Source organism: Sceloporus occidentalis, unplaced genomic scaffold (genome assembly GCF_023333645.1).
Source record: "Sceloporus occidentalis isolate IW3139 unplaced genomic scaffold, rSceOcc1.0.p SCAF_1, whole genome shotgun sequence".
NCBI classification, from domain to species: Eukaryota; Metazoa; Chordata; class Lepidosauria; order Squamata; family Phrynosomatidae; genus Sceloporus; species Sceloporus occidentalis.
In genome coordinates, this window is record NW_028316981.1 from 159,687,173 (window position 1) to 159,711,934 (window position 24,762).

At 45.1% G+C, this 24,762-nt stretch overlaps 1 protein-coding gene across 4 annotated transcripts in view; it reads left to right on the forward strand.

Moving 5' to 3' along the window:
• LOC149322519 (activin receptor type-1-like) overlaps window positions 1-24,762 on the forward strand; it is a 62,664-nt gene that overhangs the window by 24,108 nt on the left and 13,794 nt on the right. For all 4 annotated transcript variants that reach the window (XR_016271868.1, XM_089479041.1, XM_089479020.1 and 1 more), the window contains exons 4-8: window positions 1,014-1,222; window positions 2,151-2,250; window positions 5,279-5,425; window positions 8,025-8,300; window positions 9,560-9,757. Coding sequence is in view for 3 of the 4 variants with exons in the window: in XM_089479041.1 (XP_089335167.1) it covers window positions 1,014-1,222; window positions 2,151-2,250; window positions 5,279-5,425; window positions 8,025-8,300; window positions 9,560-9,757 (930 nt within the window). In the remaining variant the exon portion in view is untranslated. The remainder of the gene's footprint in view (window positions 1-1,013; window positions 1,223-2,150; window positions 2,251-5,278; window positions 5,426-8,024; window positions 8,301-9,559; window positions 9,758-24,762) is intronic.

Genomic DNA, 24,762 nt, shown 5'->3' on the forward strand with positions numbered 1-24,762 from the left:
TCCAACTGAGGTGTATTTAGGAGCCTATCACACGAAGCAGGTAAACTGCAGGATGATAGCATCTCTGGCTGGGACTTATCACATGACGTCATTCCTCTTCTGTTGTTCTCCTGGTTTGGAAAGGGTTTCTTTTACAAACCCAAAATATCTGGTAATGACTTTTTGCAAAAGAAACACTTTCCAAAATGTCTCCCACTGGGTGAACAACAGAATAGGAACAATGTCAAGTGAGAAGTGAATGTTGGGAAAGTCCAACTCATATCAATTGACATGTTTTTACTTTCTTTTCATTCCTTCATGCTGTGAGTGCGATCTGTAGATAAAACTAGACAGGGAAATAAGAAGTACATATACTTCCACGCAGGTGTACTCATCTGCATCTTGATTGGCACCATTTATGCTTATTTTAAATAGTTTAGAAGATGAAGGCAACTATTTAAAATCAATTATTGTATGGCTTAAATTAGAAATTTGACAAAGAAAAGGGACAGGTGAATTAAATTTATTTCTTAACTTTAAGTTGAAATTTCAGCAGAAATATTTTTTTCCAGCATTAGGCTGTTAATTAATTAATTAGGCATTGTACAATTCGTAATTCATTCACTGAGACTAAATAGTGGGATTCAAAAAGATAACCGTGTTACTTTATTTTAATATAAAGCATATATCATTTTAATATAAAGCATAAATCATCAAGGAATCCAGGAGCACATTTGGGACTAATTGGTTTATTCTAGCCTAAGCTTTTGTGGCAATGGAGAACATAAGAGGGAGTTTGCTATTGGACTCAGGACCTGTCTGGGAACTTCCCATCACAGCATCCAGTTGGCCACTGAGGGAAAGGAATCCTGGACTCATGTACCAATCGTAGTAGTAGTAATATCGTATAGGTTGGGAATACAGTCTCCTTTTGTACATATTGCCATTTCTGTGGACTTGGTGAAGTCAAAGCAGTCATCACCATCAAAACACAACAGAAATCCAATCAAAACATTTTATTTCTTTCTGATCAGGTGAAGGTCAGGTGGGCCTATCTCTTAAGAACCTTCTCCTGATGATCTTGGTTCCACTGTTCGCCATTGTGCTCCTCGCTGTGTTGGTGGGACTTGTTTTATGGAAAATGTCCCAGAGTCAGCCAAGGAAAATGCAGTTTGGATGTGATGAACTAGGAGACATGGATTTCATCTTGAAGTCATCTGTAATTGGCGACAGTACCTTAGAAGTAAGTTGGTGTCTCAGTGTCTTGCTCTTGCCTTGAGCTCCTGCCTCCAAGCAGCCTTCACAAAAGGAAGCAGGAAGAAGGCTATTATTATTATTTACACTCTTACCTCGGGATACGAATGCGCCGGGATACGAAATTTCCGGGTTACGGAAAAAAAAAAAATTTCCGGGTTACGAAGGTTATTCCGGGTTACGAAAATGGCGGCGGAACGAATTAATTTCGTAACCCAGGGTAAGAGTGTATTCTTTATTTGTAAGGCGCTGTAGGCTAGTGGCAAGCTGGTCCACAGCTCTGGTTAGAGCCCCCAGTTGAGCCCCAAACCTGGCTGCAAATAGAATCACTTGTATTGGTTGCCTTTGTTTTCCTTTGTATTCTTTCTCCTTCTTGCCTGTTTACCCTTAAATTCCCTCCTGCTCATCTTCTTTGTTTTCCCCATCTGCTGGCTTGCCTTCTGGAGTCAAGGCGATAGCATTTGGCCATGGCAAGGATGGGCAACTCCTGGATGTTGTTGGACTGCAACTCCCAGCATTCTTCGCCATTGGCTGTGATGTCTAGGCCTGGTGCAAGTTGCAGTCCAAGAAGAGAGACACACAGTCTCCATCTATCTTGTATTACTGGCATGAGCCACCCCAAAAATGGAGATTGTTGTCTGTGATATATTTTCAGTGCCTTTGTCTTTTTTTATTCCTGGAAGTAAATCCTGAGACCCAATTAAATTGTCTTTCAAAGCTGGCTTTGATATCTGCATTTGTGTGTAGAGTTGTCTAGGACGCAAAAGTAGACAAGAAGGCTACATCAAAATAAGGATGATGACCAGGTGCATTATATTATGTGGCTTAGCAGACTGATATGAGATTTTGCTATTTTATGAGGTGTGTTTCCCATATCATTTGCAAAAGCTTCATCACTTGTTTCAAAATGTATCCAGGATTTGATGGATGATGACTGCACCACCGGGAGTGGCTCAGGGCTGCCCTTCCTTGTCCAAAGAACTGTAGCTCGGCAGATCACACTGGCTGAATGTGTTGGTAAGCAAATGCATTTGTCCACCACCATCACTCCCCAAAAAACTATCATGTAAATTGGGTGGGGAACCTATGGCCCTCCAGGTTCTGACAAACTACCATTCCAATCATGCCTCACCACCAGCCAAGCTGAAGGAAGTTTTAGGCAGACTCATGAGGGCTTGGTTGTAGCTCCTTCCCTTATGGTGATGCTACATGTATTCATATACAAGGGAGGAGAAGGCATTTGGGAGGGAAATGGATGGGCAGGGGAAGGGTTACGTACCCTTTCCTAATGACTCCCATCTACATTCTCCCCATCATCACTCCTTCTCTCCCCCCTTCCATTTTTCCATTAACAGGCAGTCATGTGTTTGAGAAATACATATTTGCCAAATCAGTCCATTGTTCCACTCTTTAAAGATAATTACTTTCACATATTAGAAAGCAGAATTTGGGTTACAGTTATGGAGACCCTGACTTACAGTTATGGAGACCCTGCTAAGAGAGGTGACTGATGAACAGCTAGACAGGGAAATGTAATACTGGAGTGTTGAAAGAAGGGGCAAATATCACACACAGTAAGCTTAATTTGCGGGGGAGAGGGCCTTGCCAAAATCTCCTATGTTCCAAAGCATATAAATAAAGAAATGCTACAGAAGACTGTAAGATGAAAAAAGACATATCAGTTAAGATCCCGTAGGAGATGAAAGTAAACATTTCTATAAATTAACAGTATGCATCAACCAAGATTGTCAAAGGAAGTCTTTTTTATGCTATGTTTCATTAGGAGCACATGGACTGTTTTTACTGCAAAGAAAAGAACATGGCTAGAATTTAGCCACATTTAAATAACTGGTATTGTTATCGCCTGCTGAAATAGTTAGGGGACAATCAGTTTTAGAGTTCAACGTGTGTTCATGGCTGGTTCTTCAAATTGTGCATCTAGCTTTGCAATTTACATCATAAGCATGAAGAAGATCTATACTAGACAGGTATATCGGGTATATAAAGAAGGGGGGAATTTGTTAGAACTGTTTTAACTTGGTTATTTTAATTGTGTGTTTTTTTTTTAATTTGTAAAGTTTTTAAAATGTTTTTGTTTTGTGGGCCGCCTTGGGTCAATTTTTGGGAGAAAAGTAACATAAAAATTAAAATAAATATCAACTTGATCCCACTTTAACTGTCATCCATTATATGGAATCCTGGGATTTATAACTTGAAAAAGAGCTTAGAATTCTGTTAGAGAGCTGTAGTCTACTCTTCTGGACTACATTTCCTAAAATACTCCCATTTAATTCTCAGTTCCTTTGCTCAGAGTAGCTTGATAATTGTAGTTCAAAGAACTGCACTACACTACTCTAGCCTAAAATTTCAAGTACCTCAACAAGTCTCAGAATTCCACAGGATTCAGTCACAACCATTAAAGTGGTACAGAAATGTTTTAACTGTATATTGTCAATAAATCAGTACCTGCAGCTTTGGCACTAGTTGAACTGTTTGTTTTAGGACTTTATCACATGGGAAATCGGACAAAATTGAGGGTTTAAACCGTGATTATCCCATGCAAAATACAATATCTCAATTAAGATTTTCACATGATGTTACTATTAAACAGGCAATAATCAGGCAATAAACAACAACAAATCATTCACAGGGAAATCCTGAAAATGATTTGTTGCTATTTATTGCCTGTTTAATAGCATGTGTGAAAATCTTAAATACAATATCGTGTTTTGCACAGGATAATGGCTGTTTAAGCCCCCGATTTTTCCCATGTGATAAAATCTTTACTCTTCACTGTCTTTCAAATGCTGTATCTTCTGACTGTTTTCTTTTTATATAAAAAAATTTACAGCTCATATGTCAATGTGTTCCTCAATATGTGTTTTAAACAAATCTGCAAACATTTTAAAACAATTGCAAAACTATCAGGGACTACAGAGATATGTTAGTAACATCACAGTTGCTAGTCAGTCAGGCCTTTCACAGTAGAGATTTGTGTAGTTCAGTGTAATGGAAATGAAAACTTGAAGAGCTAGTTTTCCAAGGCTTTCCCTGGAGGGGGAAAATGTACATACAGTAATCTGTTCACCTTCACCCTCAATTATGTGGTGAATGAAACCTCCAGTTTGGAGGTTCAGACCACTAAAACCTCCTGCATCAAGCCTAACATTAGCTAAAAGGAAAGTGGCATTACCAACATGTTGTGGTAAACTGTTGTTTTTCTTCAGTCCTTCCTAGATGGATAAAAATTGTCTGAAGTGATTACTTGCCACAATAAAAGGCTGTCAGGTTTTTTCCTAGCACCATAAACCATAATTTTATTTAATGAATATATACCATCCCTTCCAGCCCAAAAAGGTACTGAATTGGGAGACTGTTTGCTTCCAGCTGGGTGTTCGCAGTTCTGTAGCAACTTTTCTGGTCAGGGCTCATAAAGCGAACAGGTTGGTAGGTTTTGGATCTTAATCCCTGTCAGAAGTGAACTCTTACCTGTCCGTGGCATAACAAAGAATGTATGTGGACGTACTCGGGTAGACTTGCAAGCCACATGGCAGCATACTGTATATACTCATGTATAAGTCTAGAAATGTAGGTCAAAAAATTAACCCCAAAAACCTGAGTCGACTTATCCACAGGTCAATGTAAGTACTGTATCTTAACTATTATTTAAAAGAAGGGCCCATCCCCTGGTGTAAAGAGTATAATCTGTCCTGGAAGCACCGATCCCCTCTACTTTCTCATCCATCCAGCCTTAGGAATGAGCACAAAGAGCTATGTCTGCTGGAATGTTGTAAGTTCTTTGACACTGTTTTGTTTTGTTTCATCCTTTAGATTCTTTGCTATATGCCTCTGAGTTTTACCCTTGACTTATCCATGGGTCATATCAAAATCCGTAATTTCTGCCCCAAAACTTGCCTTCAACTTATACATGAGGTCAACTTACAGTCAAGTATATACGATATATGTTATTTATATGTAGATCAAAACAAAAAGTAGACAAGACAAGCCAGCTGGAAATTTTGTTTCCCACCCATTCTCTCCACAGGCAAAGGGCGCTATGGTGAGGTGTGGCGTGGTATATGGCATGGGGAGAACGTGGCTGTCAAGATCTTCTCTTCCCGGGATGAGCAGTCGTGGTTCCGGGAGACTGAAATTTACAACACAGTGCTGCTGAGGCATGACAACATCTTAGGTGAGCTTTCATTTCCTACTATCTGCACTTTAAATCATATGGATACTATCTTTTTTCCTCATTAACTAAGGCCCGTTACAGACCGCCCAAAAGGGGCGGTCTTGGGCCGCTGCCGGTTGCAGCGCGGAGGAGCCACAGCAGCCAAACCGCGCGACTCCTCCGCGCTGCAAAAAAGGAGTGCAGAAATCGCACTCCTTCCGGCAGCCCGGAAGAGCCGCCGCAAGTGCCAAAGCGCACACTCACGACGGCTCTTCCGGGTTTAGATGTCCGGACGCTGTGCGTCCGTTACGTCAAGGTGGCCGCGCCCATCTGTATAGGGCGCCGCCATCTTGCCGTACGGAATACGCGCGAGGGGCAAGGCGCGTCCGGAAGCGCCGCCCCTCGAGCGTATTCCTGGCGCAACGACGGCGCCGCTTAGGCCCGTCTGTAAGGTGCCTAAATATTGTGAACAGCAAGAAAACCTTTAAAATGTTTTAAAACTTGTACCACATAGCAAAGTAATTTTTAAACATTAATGTGATTTCATGATAAGTAAAAATTTTAAGTATAATTTATTAATATTATTGTATTAATTGAAATTTCCCTTTTTTTATAATATGGTTTATTTGCAAGACAGTTTAATCATTCATTAAACCTTTATTTGGAAAGTGAGCCACTAAAAACCCATCTGTGGCCTGCAGAACTTTAGCCTATTTTAATTTTGGCCCTTGCCAACTTCCAAGTTGTGCAGGTCTGCAATAAACTGCATTGCCCAAGGCAACAGCAGCAGCAGCTGGATTTTCCTTCTCTTTAGGGAACAGGCCATTCCTTTTTTTCCCTGCATAGGAAGACCATTTGCTCCATGAGGGCTTCAGAAGAAAAGCAGAACCAACCAGAGATGTGAAAGGAATTGTGTGGTGCCTGCTACACCCAGCCCATACACATACAATGGCACCCTCTCAAAATTCAAGGAGGGGAGAGAAGGATGCAGTCCTCTGTTGGTAGAGACTGAAATAAGGCTAGGAGCACCACTATGAATTCTCAGTAGTGGGCTGCTAAGTGTGTGTGTGTGTGTGTGTGTGTGTGTGTGTGTGTGTGTACCTTCAAATTGCCTATCCAGTTATGGTGACCGCATGCATTTCATAAGGCAAGAATCCTCAGAGGGGCTTTTGCCAGTTCCTTCCTCTGAAATATAGAGAGAGCAGAATAGCCCAAGAGAATGAGAACCATAATGGGAGGAAAGGTGCTTCCTAGCTGATCCTGCTCACTTTGTTGGTTATGGCTGTTTGAAAAATGAAAAGAAGGAAAGGATGTAAAAAAACAAGAAAGAAGGTATAACATATTATGGTTTTGTAGGTGTAAAATGGACCATATTGGCCTTGGACCCTGCTGATATCCTTCCTTTCAGGATTCACACTATTAGTGAGGAAGGATAAAGTCACGTTTTATGTGTAACTTTTTTATTACACATAACAGTTTGATACTTTCGTTAGTTTCAGCTTCAACAAACAAAAAAGTGGCAGAGGTCCTTGTTTTGTGACTTATTGTGACCTTATGGCGACCCTAAGGCTATTGTAGGGTTTTCTTAGTGAGGTGTGTTCAGAGGAGGTTTGCCTTTGCCTTCCTCTGGGGCTGAGAGAGTATGACTTGCTTAAGATCATCCAATGGGATTCCATGGCTGAGTGGGGATTCAAACCCTGGTCTCCAGAGTCATAGTGCAATGCTTAAACCACATTGGCTCTCAAAGCAGAGCTCTGACAATTTAATTTTGGAGACTTACCACTTCCCCATTCTACCCACAACTAACCCAGGACTGTAGAGTGCATAGCATCTTTTGTAGATTACAAAACAGCCCAGGTCATTTAGAAAATTGACATTATTGTACTACAACTGCCAGATTTCCACAGTCAGTATATGTTGGCTGCAGGATTATGGGAGTTGTCAACTAATTAAAGTCCTTTTTCCAGGCTCTGGGGAGTGATTCATGCTTATTGATGCTACATTGTTTTTAACAGTTTTTCAGCACGATCAGCCGTATTGGGCTTCCTTCTCTCTCTCTCTCTCTCTCTCTCTCTCTCTCTCTCACACACACACACACACACACACACACACACACACACACACACTGGCCTTGTCAGCTGGGGGATTCTGGGAGCTGCAGACCAAAAAGTAAATTCTCCAGGCCCTGAGCAATGGTGCATGCTTATTTATGCAACATTTTAAAAACTGTTTTTATCATTATCAACTATTTTGGATTTTCTTTCTCTGACACACACATTGGCCCTGTTGGCTGACGATATTCTGGGAGCTGTACTCCAAAAAAGTAAATTTTCCAGGCTCTGGGCATGTTTATTTATGTACCATTGTCTTTAACAAAATAAAACAAATCCCAAAACAAAACTATGTTTTATTTTGCTGTATGGCCAGCACAGCTACCCCTGAATATGTACCCTTGTCTTTAACAGTTTTTCTACATTTCCTTTGCTTTCCTTTATCTGATATACACCCATGCACACGCACACAGAGAGTGGTGCACCAGCCCTTCTCATGAGATGCTCTGTGCTTGTCCCATTCCTCCCGACCTCTGACCTTCTTACCCACCCGTTCCCCCTCCCTGCAGGGTTCATCGCTTCAGACATGACCTCCAGGAATTCCAGCACACAGCTGTGGCTGATCACCCACTACCATGAGCATGGCTCCCTCTATGACTACCTGCAGTGCACCATGCTTGATGTAGAGACCTGCCTCCGCTTGGCCTCCTCCATCATCTGTGGGCTTCTTCACCTCCATGTGGAGATCTTTGGTACCCAGGGCAAGCCAGCCATTGCTCACCGTGACCTGAAAAGTAGGAACATCCTGGTCAAGAACAATAAACAATGCTGCATTGCTGATCTGGGTGAGTGGACTTCAGATGCTGAGCAATCCCTTCTGGCAGCCCAGAGACACTGCCTTGTTGCCCACTTCAGGAATAAGGACATCTTTTAAGGAATTAGCTGTGAGTTGGAAGATATTCCAAGGTCTTTAGCCCATTTACTTGCACAAGCAGGGATCCACAGCTAATGTATCTATGAAAGTTGTGTGTCAGCTTAGAAACCTCAAATGAAAGATAAACCACCGTCGTCCCAGGTAATCTGTTCTGATGTTAAACAGTTCTTACTGTCAGGAAGTTCTTCCTTATGTTTAAGCAAAATCTCTCTTCTTATAATTTGAATCTATTGGCTTGGGTCCCATCTCCCGGAGCAGGAAAAAACAAGCTTGTTCCATGTTCCATGTCACAACCCTTCAGATATTTAAAGACAGATAATGTATCACTTTTCAGCCTTCTCAAGGCTAAACTTACTGAATTCCCTCAATCATTCCTCATAGGGCTTGGTTTTCAGATCCTTTACCATCTTGATCTGCTTTCCCAGATGTTCAGACTCTGCATTCCTCATGAGCCCCAGCCAGCATGGCCACTGGTCAGGAATTATGAGAGATGGCTGTGTCTGCACTGATGGGAAACCCTGTCTTACCATCAGGGCTTCCAGATCTGCAGAGAGGACAATCTGTCCACACAACCGGCACCCACAATGGGCTGATATCAGCAGCACTGTCTGCACATTCCCCTAGGTCAGTGGCTGTCCTGGCTACCTCCTTACCTCTTCCACCTGCCCACCGATGTGTAGTCTGCATGTCCAGGGGATTCTTTGGAGTTTCTGACCTAATTTGGAGCAAACAAGGACTTTTTTTATGCTGGAAAATCACCTTGGGGTGAAAGTTGGACCCATGTTCCACCCATTTTGGATCTATGCATCATCTAGAGTCTAGACAGATCAGTGTGGGAATGGCCAAAATCTCAAAACATAGAAAGACTACAGGCTCACCATGCCACTTTTTACCAGTTTATTCTTTGCTTTTCTTATTCATTCCTCCTTTCCTAGTTCCTTTGTAGTTCTTTTAATAGTTTTCTAGTTCTTTACAGAATAATAGAATTCTTGTTCTTTTAATATCTAGCCCTCCAGTCCCTAGGGTGGTACCAGAGTTTACCATGGCCATATAGTACTTTGCCCCATGACACACAATGCTCAGTGGGAATTTGAAGCAGTTAGATGACACATGGTCTCCTCAAAGAAAATTCTTCTAACCACTGACACCATCATCCTTACTCCCTTTTAGGTCTGGCAGTCATGCATTCCCAGAGCAGTGACTTCTTGGACATTGGGAACAACCCACGGGTGGGCACCAAGCGCTACATGGCACCTGAGGTCTTAGATGAACAGATTCGCATGGACTGCTTTGAATCCTTCAAGCGGACTGACATCTGGGCATATGGCCTGGTCCTCTGGGAGATCGCCCGGAGGACAGTTGTGAACGGTAAGGGGGAACAAATGGGAAAATGCACCAAAAGGGAACTGAGAAGGAAAGTTCTATAAAACCAGGACCCAGGAAGAATTTGTCAGTTATAAATTCAGGCTTCCCACTATGGATGTAATCAGATCTTTCTTGTTTGTTTTTTAAATCATCACAGTTTTAGGGTTCCTGTAATAGCAGTGTTTTTCCAGTGGTCTCTGGCCATCTTGGGGGCAATAGCAACAGCATTTTACATTTCTACACCACTTCATGGTGAACTCTTTAAGCAGTTTGGGACACTGCTCTCTCCTCTAACACCTTGCTGCCACTCCCAGCATTTGCCACCTGAGACAAGTATATTGCTGTCCCTAAGGCTTGCTATGCTATTTCTTCTTCATCTGGAGTACTGATTCAGAACCTTTGAGACAGATGTCTTTTGCTACCATGCTCTCAGGAGTCACATGAATTAAAACCAAAATGTCTTGTCTCTAAGCAAAAAAAAGTTATATATGTTAGTTCAGAGCAGCATTGGTTCATTCAAAGCAAGGGTGAGAAATTCGAAATCTTATCAGCCCCAGCCAGATAGACCAATGGCTGTGGTGATGAAAAACAAACCAATTTTAAAAAGAAGCTGTACCATATAGTACAGCAGATGCAGAAATCTCCTGTTTTGGATTTACTACAGCAGCTGTATCCAGAGAATGGAACTGAGGCCTGGCCCCTCTGCCTGCCAGCATTTGGCTCCCTGTGCAGAAATAATCGCTAAAAAGAGGCCTGTTAATGTGAAAGTTTTTTGATTGGCTGAGCTGGACAGTGTTTTCTTTCTCTCTCTCTTTTCTTTTTCTTTTCCACACGAATGATTAGCTGTAAATTATAAACACTGTAATCTAGTGTCAGCACCCAGCTCACTGATTAAAGGGACCATTAGACTCAATCAGCACTTTGTTTGTTCAGCTCTGATTAGGAAACAAGCAGCATCACAGCTCCCTCTGGCAAGGGGCCACATCCCGGGAACTCCTGGTCTCCTTCTCTAGCCAATGCAGTAGGGGAATAACAGCAAAGCCTCATCCTTGCCTGATCCTCTCTTAATACATATGGAAAAGTGACTTTTATTGTCATTAACTGTCTTTAAGTTAATCTAGACTCCTGGCAATCCTGTGGATAAGACATCTCCAAGACTCCCTAACCTCCACTGCTTTGCTTAGTTCCTGCAAACTCATACCTGTGACCTCCTTAACAGAGTCCATCCATCTAGTATGTGACCTACTCTTTCTGCTTCCTTTCACCTTTCCTAGCATTATTGTTGTTTTTTCCAGTGAGTTGTGCCTTCGCAGGATGTGGCCAAAGTATGACAGTCTCAGTTTAGTCATCTTGGCCTACAGGGAGATTTCCGCCTTGATCTGTTCTAGGACCCATTTGTTTGTCTTTTTGGCTGCCCAGGGAATGCTGCTCCTTGCTTTTATTCCCCCACCCACCCACTGACCCCTGCTGGTGCTCACTTAGCATCCATTTAAGCCAGGAAATTGTTGCACCTTTGCTGCTTTGTAGTTGGGTGTAGCAAGGGGGGGGGGGGTTGAAGGCATTGCCCTCCACAAATAAGAATTCTGCCCCCTGCCCATGAATTGTTACTTCACTGCCCACATTTCTGGCATAGCAATCATTTCAAACTTCAGTTGGAACATTTAGAAATGCCACCGTATCCAAAGAAAATGGGAAGACACAGTTACCAAGGGAATGAGGACACAGTAAATAGAATAGTTCTAAATGTGAATGACTTCCAATGTCTCACTCATTGCAACAGTAGAAATTTGAAGAATGAAGCGAAATTTCATTGAGAGGAGCAGAATACTTATGGGGGGAGGGGCAAAGAACCCTTCCATAATTATACCCCTATTATTACCCTTCCAATAGTACACCCCTGTTTGTAGTGTGCAGGCTGTACTGGGCAAGTGTGCAGTTCTGGGATAGATTCAGACAAAATTTGTCTGTTGGGTTCTGTGAGCTGTAGTTTGAAACAAGTGCCTTTCCTAAATTCTGACATCAACCTAAGGATATGAAACATTTGTGGACTGAGAATTAGTACTGATGCAGAAACAACCCTAGAGTGAAACAGAAAGGCTCTACATCTACCTTATGCATTCTTCAAAGATCAAAAGGTGGCTGCAGGGATCACTCAGTCTATTTGACCCAGGCTGGTGTGTTATGGACAGCCAGTGTAGTGTAGTGCCTAGGGCCTAGGATGAGGACCAGAAAGGTATGGGAGATTTTCACATGTGCAAAAAAGATAGGAGATAGTGGGATGCTCCCATCACTATGGTGCAGTTGCGCAAAGATTATCAGACAACAACGCACGGCGTCATGATAACCACCTCATTATCCCATTAATAAAGAGGAATTCTCCCATTGCTTTTTATTTACGGGACTTTCCTCCTCAGAGAAATGCAATAAATAAAAACTCCATGCATACAGAAGGACTTGCAGTTTCTATAAAATTAATCGGGAGTGTCACTGCCAAATTGGGACAGTTGGAGGGTATAAAGTGTGTGTGTATAAAATGTGCAGGCTGTATTTGTCAAATGTTTTCAAAGGTGAGATAGCTCACCTAAACCATGGAGCAAGTGAGGTGGGATAGAGAGAGAACAGACTGAAGTAGACTACTAGATGGGCTACCTGTGGTCAATGTGTTGGTTATATCTGGGTTGTGTATGAAGGCACCCAAGAACAAAAACACATCCCTAAAAGTTAGAAGCAGCAGCAGCTGGCAACCTCAGGGCTGAAATCCCATTGTTTGTCAAGAATAAAACAAGAACAAAAACCAGACCTGAGCTGGGGGTTCTTGCAAAGGACAAAGAGCCTTACTAGTCTTTGTGTGATGCTGTAGCAGAGCCAGGATTGAACCTGCAGGGTTTGCTCTTTAGTAGTGATAATGACTTTTATCTTTGAGACTGTTATATACTGATATTCAAGACCAACAAGGCTATGTCTCTGAATTCTAATGACTTTATCTTTCACTCTATTTCCCTCTTCCTATCCATACTCTGACTTTAGTTGCAGTTCTCATAGTAGCTAGAGGGGGAAATGGATTATCCAAACAATGATCTATTGTTGTGAACTATCTCTGTTGTAAAATAAAGTACTGTATTATGTAGTAGCTTGGCCTTGTATGGGCAATTAAGAACCATTAGCTTAACAAAATACTTCCAAAGGGATTAAGATAGCTGCCTGGAATGTCCCCTGGGGCATGATTACAAAGAATGTCATGATGAGTGTCTGCACTTCAGCATTTGCCTCTGCACTTGCTGCTGGTTATAAGATTCTTTGCCTTATTTCTATGTCTCTGGTTTGCCTTGCTGCAAAGCCTTCCTTGAGCCCAAGAGTGAAGAAAATGCAGCCCATGAGACTACATCTTACAGCTCACCACAAGCCCTCATATCCCCTCAAAAACAGTTGAGGGGGGGAAAGGAAATTACTTGGCCACAACCAATTCATAACCACCATTTAAAATGGTGAAGGAGCCCATGGCTTCCTCAAGGCCCCACAATGCACAATCTCCACCAATCCTAAAAAGCAGACAAAAATCTACCAAAAGCAAAACTAGAAATTACCTGACATCACATCTGGTCATGCAGCTCCTGTTGGGGGTTGAACAATGTCTCACCTTGCAGTTGCTCATCCCAGCTTTAGCCAAGCCTGCCTCATATTTTGATCTTAGCTTTAGGACCTGTGATGGGAAGGCACAGGAGGATTACAAATGAAAGAAGACTGTAGCCTAGAGTGGGTGGGTGTGCCCTCAAGGCTCCTGTTGACTTATGGCATTTTCCTGAAATTCACAGGGTTTTCTTAGACAAGGGATACTCAGAGGTGGTTTTGCCAATTCCTTCCTCTGAAATAGAGCCTACAGCACCTGGTATTCGTTGGTGGTCTCCCATCCAAGTACTATCCAGGGTTGGCCCTGCTCAGCTTCCTCAATCAGATTGGATCTGGTGTCTTTGAGGTACCTATAAAATTCTGCAAAGACAGAGCAAATGCAAGATAAAAGCTGGATCTAGAGGCAACCCTAATGGCAGTAATGTCAACCAGATTGGGCTTTTCTCCTGGGCATAGTAAAGGAGGCCCCTCGCCCACCCCTACCCCAATTCTTAGTCGTGTCTGACCTCTTGCCCACCAAAATGAGAGTCTTCAAAGAAAAGAGCTATTAATTAGAAAGCCAAAGAATCTCCTAGTCAAGGCACAGATTGGGCAGGCTAATCCTATCTCTCCTTCAGAATAAACACCACCAATTAATAAGCCTATTATATGCACAGTTCATGACCTTTAACTGAATGCCTGTTAACTGTTCAGTGCCTTACTGTCCAGTGGATATGAATTTGCATGCAGGCACACAGATACACCATACCTTACTCCCAATCTCTACCCCAAGTGTTTTTGGACTGGAGTTCCCAGTATTCCTCCTCATTGGCCATGCTGGCTAGGGCTGCCGGAAGCTTCAATTCTGTAACATCAAGAGGGCCAGACATTGCCCATTCCTGCTTCATTCTGTATTTTGTTGTTGTTGTGTGCCTACAAGTCATTTCTAATTTATGGCGACCTTAATCCCCCCATCACAGGGGTTTTCTTGGCAGGATTTGTTCAGCTTTGCCTTCCTCTGAGGCTGAGAGAGTGTGACTTGCCCAAGGTTACCCAGTGGTTTTCCATGGCTGAGCAGGGATTTCAGCCCTGGTCTCCAGAGTTGTCGTCTCAGTGCTCAACCATTACACCACGCTGGCTCTATTATTCAAATATAGAAGACTCTTTTTGCAGTCCTCAGCACCTGCAGACGTCTTGAATTGTCATTTTGCTGACCTGCCCTAAAGAGGGCAGATTACCTCTCCAGGAAATCTCCAGGAGAAGAAATTAGCCTTTTCAATAGGTTGCAGGCCCTCCCAGTACCATTTAAACATAAAATAATACAAATTTTAAATATACATATTAAGTAGGGAGCCACTGTAGTATAGTGGTTTGAGCATTGGACTATGACTTGAGACCAGGGTTCAAATCCTTGCTTGGCCATGTAAACCCACTGGGTGTCCTTGGGCAAGTCACACTCTCCAGCCTCAGAGGAAGGCAGTGGCAAACCCCCTCTGAAGAACCTTGCCAAGAAAACCCCATGATATGGTCACCGTAATTTGGAAACTACTTGAAGTCACACATCTCAAGCCTTGGGGAGAGGTGGGTAAGAAATAAAAAAAGTATTCTGTTCTCCTGTTTTAGATTCCTGGGGGGTTAGTTTTGGTTCTTCATGCATCCTCAAGAGGGTCTCAGAGGAAGAAAATTGGTCCCTGGATCTACTGCAGTTGCCCATACCTGCAATGTATGATTCTATGCAGTGAATTGGATCTGTGTTTAAGGCCCACTTAACTCAGTGGAACCTACTAATTTAAATCTTATTTATTTCAGTGGGTCTACTTTAAATATGGCCCACTGTGGCTCCAGCCTTTAATATATGGGGAGACGCTCGCTCGCTCGCTTGCTTGCTTTCTCTCTCTCTCTCTCTCTCTCACACACATTCATTAATAGCCTGCATTTCTTTCCATATGGGGCTCAGCTGGCAGCTCACAATACAGATTAAAACAAAGTGCTGACAAAAGCCAATCGTAACAGTTTTTTAAAAAAAGTGATCTTATTAAAAATGGCACTACTTTAGAACGGCTGAAATGCATTTAAAAAATAATAGTGAAGATAAAGATGACACACACACACACACACCATTTAAACTGTTAATGATGTTTAAATTTTGTTGCCTGGATTTTGCGAATCTTTGTCTGCCAGAGCCCACATGGCCAAAGAAAGGAATGGCCTCTGCTTTCATGGATATCCCTCCAGACCATCTTTACTGACAAGAACAAAAACAACATCATGACAAAATGTAGGCCTGTAACTCTATCATTGTCTTTCCCCCCCCCCCCTTCTTCTCCTGTATGATTTTAAACATTTTTTTTTCCTGATGGAGAAGCCAGTGGAGCTTCAAAAGCTAGCATGATGTATTTTGTGCTTTTTTGGTTGGTCTAATATAGGTATTGCAGTTTTGTGGGTTTTGGGTGTTATTGTATACACCCCACCACCACCCCCTTTATAAAACCCCTTGCAGAATAACCAGTTTAATGGCCAGAACCCTAGAAGATGGGTGGGCTTTGCTTGCTTCTGGAAGGAGAGCAGAAAGGGAATGAGTCAAGGCTCCTGTGAGAGGGAGCTCCACAGCTTTCGTGAGGACTGTCGCAGTGCCTTTTTGGATGGGCTTTGATTTAAGATTTCAGTTCTGATGATAGGAAGGTTGGCAGTTTGAGGCTCGAGTGCTGCATAATGGGATGAGCTCCTATCACTAGTCCCAGCTTTTGCCAACCTAGCAATTTGAAAACATGCAAATGCAAGTAGATAGATAGGTACCATTTCTCAGTGGGAAGGTAACAGCGTTTGGTGCAGTCATGCTGGCCACACAACCATCAGAGCACTCCTCCGACAACGGAGTGAGTTACGACTAGATTAGCTGGACCGAGGAGCACTTCCTTGGGCCTCAGGACAACAAACAGTGAGAAATGTGTCCTCAGCCTTACAGCCTTCCGTGCAAGAGACATGTGGCAGGCAATGGATTAACAAAAGACCAGCTGCCAGAGACTGGAGATTAGCAGAGATCTTGGCCACCACCAGGTGGCACTGGAGCCATAAAGTGCCAGGAAAAGCAACCCAAGACGCCTGTGATGCAAGGGCTTCCAAAATAGGCTGCTACTAGCCTGAAACCTAACAGCAGGACCACAGCAGGAGGGAAGTTTGTTGTTAACTGCCCCCCCCAGTCAATCTGGACTCATGGCAACCCTGTGGATGAGACATTTCCAAGGCTCCCTGTCCTCCACTGCTCTGCTTAGGTCCTGTAAAATCATGCCTGTGACCTCCTTAATAGAATCCATCCATCTAACATGCGTGGCCTTCCTCTCTTTCTACTTCCCTCCACCTTTCCTAGCACTATTGTTTTCTCAAATGAGTCATGCCTGCTCATGATGTGTCCCAAGTAAGACAGCCTCAGTTTTATCACCTTGGATTCCAGGGACATTTCAGGTTTGATCTGTTCTAGGACCCATTTGTTTGTCTCTCTGGCTGCGGACAGGATCCTTAGCACTGATTTCAAAAGCCCAGGGATAGGAAACTATCAGGGACTGTCCTTACCATTGGGCCAGGGTTGGGCATCATGTGGCCTCCCCCCCCACACACACACACACTATGCTATTGAACTGCAATTCCCAGCATTCTTCTTTGATTGTGCTGGCTAGGACTGCTGTAAGTTGCAGTTAAACAGGATCTCTCTCCCCCCCCCCCCCCCCCAGTGCTGTTGAACTGCAGTTCCCAGTGTGAAGTCGAAGACTTTCATGGCCAGAATACATAGTTTTTTGTGGGTTTTCCCGGCTATGCGGCCATGTTCTAGAAGAGTTTCTTCCTGATGTTTCGCCAGCATCTGTGGCTGGCATCTTCAGAGAATGCTGATGCCTTAGGGTCACCATATGTTGGAAACTACTTGAAAGCACACAACAGCAACGATGTGCATTCAGGATGTATGGCTTTCAGAGTAATCTGTACCAAAAGAACAGAATTTTTGTAACCAGCATCACTCAGCATTTACCTGTGATCTCAGCAAAGATGCCCCAGTGCTTGGTGAAAGATCTTGCTGATTAAATGTTACCAAATATGCCAATAGAGCATCCAACTCAAAATGTGTGGTGACAGGAAAGGCTATAATTTTGCCTGATTTACCTATGGCTGCTTGCCTGGTATAACACAAGTTTGAGAATCTCAGAGTTTAAAAGCCATATGCATGCCCCAGGACCAGTTTTGCAGACCTGGATTCTTTTCAACCTTTATCAGACACCACCACCCCGCAAAACAATTTTCACTGAAAAAGAATTGTTGCTTATGAAAACTTTGAAACAAGGCACAAAACCCCCACATACACACATTTTGTTTTGACACCAAATGCAGTCCAATGATTTTTAAAAACAAAACCAGGGACTCTTTCACACTACACATTTATAGCTCTATGATTCCTCTTTAACTGCTGTGGCAACACCCTATGGCATCCTGGCAGACAGGGATTGTAATTTGGTCAGAGGCGACACAGGAACTCTCAGGGAGATAATTCTAAAGAGCCCCAAGATCATCTCTTTGGGGTTTAAGGGGTGCGGGGGCATACCAAATGACACCATGAAGAGAGTGTGACAGTAATAATAATAATAATAATAATAATAAAATCTTTATTTATAGCCCACTTTTCCATAGATCAAGGCGGGTTACAATGTGCTAGAGTGTACAAAGTGTACAATTACATCACATAAAACACATATTACACAATAAAAACAGCAATAAAATACGTTAAAAACTACAAGTAACAACATCCAAGCTAGCACAGAATGTAGCAGCAGTGAAGGGAGAGAAGACGCTACATTGGGGATGGGGATGCTAGGGGAAAGCCTGCTGGAAAAGGAAGGTTTTTAACCCCTTCTTGAATAGGTTGAGGGAGGTGGCCGAGCGGAGCTCGCTGGGAAGCGAGTTCCAGAGCCGTGGGGCCGTGATAGAAAAGGCCCTCTGTGATGTTATTGAATATTTAGCATCTGGAACTCTCAATAGTTGCTTCCCAGCCGACCTGAGTGTGCGAGGCGGATTATATGGAGAGAGGCGGTCCTCCAAGTACCCTGGGCCCAAGCCATTTAGGGCTTCATAGGTAATAACCAACACCTTGTATTGCGCTCAGAAGCGAATAGGCAGCCAATGTAGATCTTTAAGGACAGGTGTTATACGACTGGCCCTGGAGGATCCAGTGACCAGTCTTGCTGCCATATTCTGAACCAATTGTAGCTTCCGAGTATGGTACAAGGGTTGCCCCATGTAGAGCGCATTACAGAAGTCCAGCCGAGAGGTTACCAGAGCATGTACCACCGTTTCAAGGTCCCCCCGGCCCAGGTAAGGTCGCAGCTGGCGTATCAGCTGAAGCTGATAACAGGTGCTCCTGACCGTCGCATCCACCTGAGATGTAAGGTGGAGCGACAAGTCCAGGAGCACCCCCAGACTGCGAACGGAGTCCTTCAAGGGGAGCGTAACTCCATTCAGGACAGGTGGACAAACATCCGTCCCTGGGCCCAGGGAACCTATCACGAGCACTTCTGCTTTCTCTGGATTCAAACTGAGTCTGTTTTCCCTCATCCAGCCCATTACTGACTCCAGACAGGCATACTGCTTCCCGGAGTCCCCAAGTATCTGCCTGTTAGCAGAAGCAGGCAGAAGCAGGCTCCCTTTAAAGTGCTGGAGTTCAATGGAAGAGATGATGTGAGCAGGGGCAAGGATCAGGGAGAGGAGAAAAATGCAACTAGTTTATTTTAATATATTTTTTAAAATTCTTTTTAAATTTTCTTTTAAACCATCACATCTTACCAAATATTTACTTTAACCACATGAAACTGTGTACATGTAAATACATTTAGGCCATGTGTATGATATTGTGATTTAAAGGTACTGTTTTGTCCCAAGAGCGATGCTCTCGGGAACACAGCCAGAACAAAAGACTTGTCCACAAATTTCTTAAGTTTTGAAAAGCTTTACTGGTTATAACACAAAAACATGAAACTGATCTCCTTTTTCTCAATAGTCCTTCCTAAATACCTTGTTCTCTTCTTGTTGGATTCTATCTTTCTTCTTTTGAGGACTATCTTTATTCTTCTGTGGACTTATCTTTTTGTCAAAGGAAAATACTCTCTCCAGGTCTGACTTGGCTGAAATCTTACTACACACTGAAACTAACTAGAGGGAGACAGCATAAGACCCTGGGATTCCCCACAATCCGTCTTTCTTAAAGCTGTAGATCTCTATTTCTTCTTCGTGGTCTCTGCGAATCACACAAATGGGTTTACTCTGCGCCTGCGCAGGAATACTCGGAAACTTCTAGAATCTCTGAGCAGAATAAGATGTATCTTTCTGCAACTTTTTGGCGGTAGCTCCGCCCACCCCTATATAAGGCCCCTGGTGGCCCGCTCCTCTTCAGTTCCTTCATTCCGCCGCGCTGAGCAGCTCGAGGAACTTCGCTAGCTTCGTTTCACAACAAGGATAGTATCTCTGGCTAAATTGACCTCGGAACGGAATTGACCATACCTACGGACTCTCCTCTTAATCCTGACGATTTGATTGATTTGGACAACGGACTTCGGCTTGTTTGACCACTCCAAAACAGACCTCCCGCCTGAAGCTATGGCCTCTTTTAAGAGGTGCATCAAGTGTGGGGTAAAGATACCCATGGCCGACGGCCATGACAAATGTGTGCTCTGCCTGGGGGAGGCCCACATAACGAGCTCCTGCTCCCACTGCAAGGCAATGTCCACGCAGGCCCTTAAAAACCGGGACCGAACTTTGAAAGCGGCCCTCTATGACAAGGTCCTTAACCAACCATCAGCCTTGCCCACTTCGGGGGATGGGGATCCCAAACCTTCCAAGGCCCCCAGGAAGAGACAAGGAGACAAGCAAAAGGCCTCCAAGTCCATCGCCGCGGATCACGGCGCCAAGCGGGCTCGCTCGGCATCTCCCCCACCTAAGACCCGGCACAAGGGCCCCCCGAGCACGGTTTCTGTACCGCCACCGGACTCTAGACCCTTGATCGTCCCGTCACCTGAAGCTAGACCAGCGACGACTCCGATCCCGCTCACAGCGGTACAGTCAACATCGGTCCCGGTCCCTTTGGAGCCTCAAGTATTGATCTCCAGCCATCTCTCCGTACCGTCTGAGGACCTCCAGATTGTGAACTTGCAACACTCCTCAGAGTCTGAAGGGGAAATCCCAGATTCGGATGTTCCACCTTCCCCTCAGAGGGCCAGACCCAGGTCCCGCTCACGCTCCCGGGACAGGCGACGGGCCCGTTCCCGCACACCATCACAAGCTATACCTCGAGACCGTTCTCCCCACCGCAAGGATCGAGGGGCGCTCGGTACAGAGGCAGACGAGGCTTCTGCTTATGATGCACCAGATAGAAGCCTCCCTGACCGTGATCTCTTCGAGGCTTATCCGGACCTCATCTATGACCATCACACTGGTCACTACTTGCTACCTGTGGCCCCATCTCATCTTCGTCGGAACCTTCCTGGGCCCACCAGAACCAAGGCGGTTCCTCATCAGCTGGACATTGTCTTTGATGCAGACGACCGCCCCCTGACTCCCAGGAGGGAGGACTCGCCTGCCACCGGCCGTTTAAGCCGTTCACGGTCCCGATCTCCAACGCGCTCCCGTTCGAGATCTCCTATGTCGGACACAGAGACCCCCCTTTCCTTCGTGGAACCGGCAGTGCCCTCTCCGACCGATGATGTCAGAGCCTTCACCGACCGTGTCATTAGGATGGCTGATGCCCTGAAATTGGAGGTTGCCCATCCTGATGAAGATGCCCTGGACCCAGTTGAAAGAAGGATCCACGGCTCGGCACCAGCACCACCTGCTCTGGCCTATCTTCCATCATTGGAAAAGATTGCGAAGAGGTCCTGGGACACTCCTGCCACCATTGCGTCCACCTCTCGTAAGACAGAGAACCTATATAGGGTGACTCCATCGGCACCCTCCTGGCTCTCTAACCATCCTAAGCCCAACTCGGCTATTGTCGAAGGGGCTCAGACAGCCTTTGCCCCTCGCCCATCTTCTTCCCCCGTGGATAAGGACAGCAAGAAGTTGGACGGACTTGCTAAAAAAAATTATGCCTCTGCGGCACTTGACATGAAGATAGCCAATTACGCCGCATGCATGGGGGCCTATATACAGCTGCTAACAGAGAAGATGGACCCGACCATTCTAGAGCTCCTGGAGGACAGGAAACGAATGATGATCGCCCTCTGGAATGAGATCCATCTCATGGCAGGTCAACAGATCATCTCTGCCAGACACTCCACGGACTGTGCGTCCAAAGTGTTGTCGGGATCCATAGCTCTCCGTCGGTACGCATGGCTTCGCTCCTCGGAGCTGACACCGCAGGCCAAGGCAGCTATAGAGGACATGCCCTTCGACAACTCAGGGCTGTTCAACAAGGAGACAGATGAGAAGCTAAACTTTCGGTACTGAATGAAGACGGCGGCCAGAAAGCATGGCATGTCGACATCTTCTTCAAAGTCGCCACGCCAAAGATACGGTATGCACCGACCATGGTACCCCCCATCCCAGTACCGCTTTCAGCCTCAAGACCGGCCTTATCAGGCCACAGAGAGGTCATCTCGTCCTCCTCCTCCTCATTCTCCCTCTGCTCCATCTGATCGTCGCTAGCCCTCTCAGCCCAAGTTTCAACAGGGCTATAAGAAAAAGGACTCTCGGGGCAAAAGGAGAAACTGAAGTTCCCTTGCGCACTCCGTCCCCTTCTTTCATGATAGACTAAGACCCTTTTTCAACACCTGGGCATCTATCACATCTGACTCTTGGGCACTAAACATCGTCCGCTGGGGTTACGCCCTTGAGTTCTCCGAGCTCCCTCCCACCGGGGCTCTTATTTCCACCATCCCCTCGGACACCCTTCTTGACGAAGTGCGCATGTTACTAGATAAGGGTGCCATCGAGCCCGTGCCCCCCTCTCGGGCCCGATATTGCTTCTTCTCCAGATACTTTACTGTTCCAAAGAAGGACTTTGGCCTTAGGCCTTAGGCCTATAATGGACTTGCGGGGTCTCAATTCTTTTATTATCTGCAAGCGTTTCCGTATGGTAACTCTGGCCTCTGTTCTACCACTCTTACAGAAGGACGCCTGGTTTGTGACACTGGACCTAAAGGACGCCTACTTCCACATTTCCATAAGGGAAGACCATCGCAGGTTTCTCGCGTTCACCGTGGGACCCGACATCTTCCAGTACAAGGTCCTGCCTTTCGGCCTCTCTACAGCCCCATGGGTCTTCACAAAGTGCATGGCACCTGTGGTGGCATATTTGCGCCAGAAAGGTATAACCGTCTTTCCATACCTAGACGACTGGCTCTTCACTGCATCCTCTCGAGAACTGCTCCTCAAAGACGTCGAGTTCACCCTCTCTCTCCTCGACGCTTTGGGGCTTCAGGTCAACTTCGACAAATCGAACCTACTACCCACCAAACGCATAGACTTCACCGGCACGACATTGGACTCAGTACTGCAGCGGGCGTTCCTGCCAGAAGCACGATTCCACGCACTGGCGGCAGCAATATCCCCCTGCATCCACCAAAGACGCCTACAGGCCCGGCATGTCCAGGTGGCTATGGGTCATTTGGCCTCCACCACTTTTGTCACACCGTGGGCGAGGCTTCGGCTCAGACCACTACAATCTTGGTTCCTGTCCGTGTTCGACCCCACCTGCGACCCACCGTCCAAGCTACTCACCATCCCAAGGACTGTTCAAAGGTCTCTACGATGGTGGCTCCATCCCGACAACGCGTGTGTCGGTATGCCATTCTTGCCACGCCGGCCGGACATCACCCTTACTACGGACGCATCCCTTCAGGGCTGGGGCACACATGCCTTGGGTCTGATGATAAAGGACAAATGGACACCAGCAGAGGCGATACTCCACATCAATATGTTGGAGATGCTAGCTGTGGAAAAGGCACTCAGGGCTTTCCAAACGGTTCTGACAGGCAAAGTGGTCCTATTACTCACGGACAACACCACCGTGATGTACTACCTAAACAAACAAGGTGGTACGAAGTCAAGGACGCTTCTCTCAATCACCCTCCGCATCTGGGAATGGTGCATCCGTCACATAATTCTACTACAAAGCATTCATCTTCCAGGAGATCAAAACGGCCTGGCAGACCAGCTCAGCAGGTCTTCCACCACCTGTCACGAATTGAGACTACATCCCGAGGTAGTCAGCCATCTGTTTTCAATGTGGGGGATCCCACAGATGGACTTATTTGCAACCCATCTAAACACTCACACTCCAGTGTTCTGCTCACGGACCCGAGCGCGCGGCTCCAAGGGAGACGCTTTCCAATTTCTATGGTCACAGGGACTCCTGTATGCCTTCCCCCCGTTCCCGCTAATAACAAGGGTACTGTCAAAGATGATGACAGACCGCTCAAACTCAATCCTGATCACCCGTGGTGATCTGAACCCGACTACCAACTCTGAACGCCAGATGCATGCTTTAGACGTCCGTAGGGCGCTGGCATTCTACCTGATTGTTATGTCAATAAATCACACAAGGTTATTTGATTACATTCTTTATTCAGTGTTCATTGATGTATACCTGGTGGCTTTATTACCAGTGACACTCCCTCCTCCTCTAACTTTAGCTTGCTAGTCTAAACCCATTTGTGTGATTCGCAGAGACCACGAAGAAGAAGAACAGGTTGCCTACCTGTAACTGTGTTTCTTCGAGTGGTCATCTGCGAATTCACACAAACCCGCCCATCCTTCCCCTCAGTGTCTCGCTCACTAATAATGCTTGCTGTTGCGCTCTTGCGGCTTATTCGGAACTGAAGAGGAGCGGGCCACCAGGGGCCTTATATAGGGGTGGGCGGAGCTACCGCCAAAAAGTTGCAGAAAGATACATCTTATTCTGCCCCGAGATTCTAGAAGTTTCCGAGTATTCCTGCGCAGGCGCAGAGTAAACCCATTTGCGTGAATTCGCAGATGACCACTCGAAGAAACACAGTTACAGGTAGGCAACCTGTTCTTTCTCTTCTAAACTAATACATAGAAAAGCTAATATAATCTCAACTAAATATATGTCTCAAGAGCATCAAAGATGCTCTGGAGGCATGACAGGTACGATTTTAATTTTATTAGTTGTTTATGTCACACCTATTGCCATTACATTCAGTGAGTGGTGGAGTCTCCTTCCTTGGAGGTCTTTAAACAGAGGTTGAATGGCCATCTGTCGGGGATGCTTTGACTGAGAATTCCTGCATGGCAGGGGATTGGACTGGATGGCCCTTGTAGTTTCTTCCAACTCTATGACTCTATGACTCTTTATGAGAATTACAATTTATGGATAATGTTAGTATAAAAAGCATTACTAAGGATTCTGT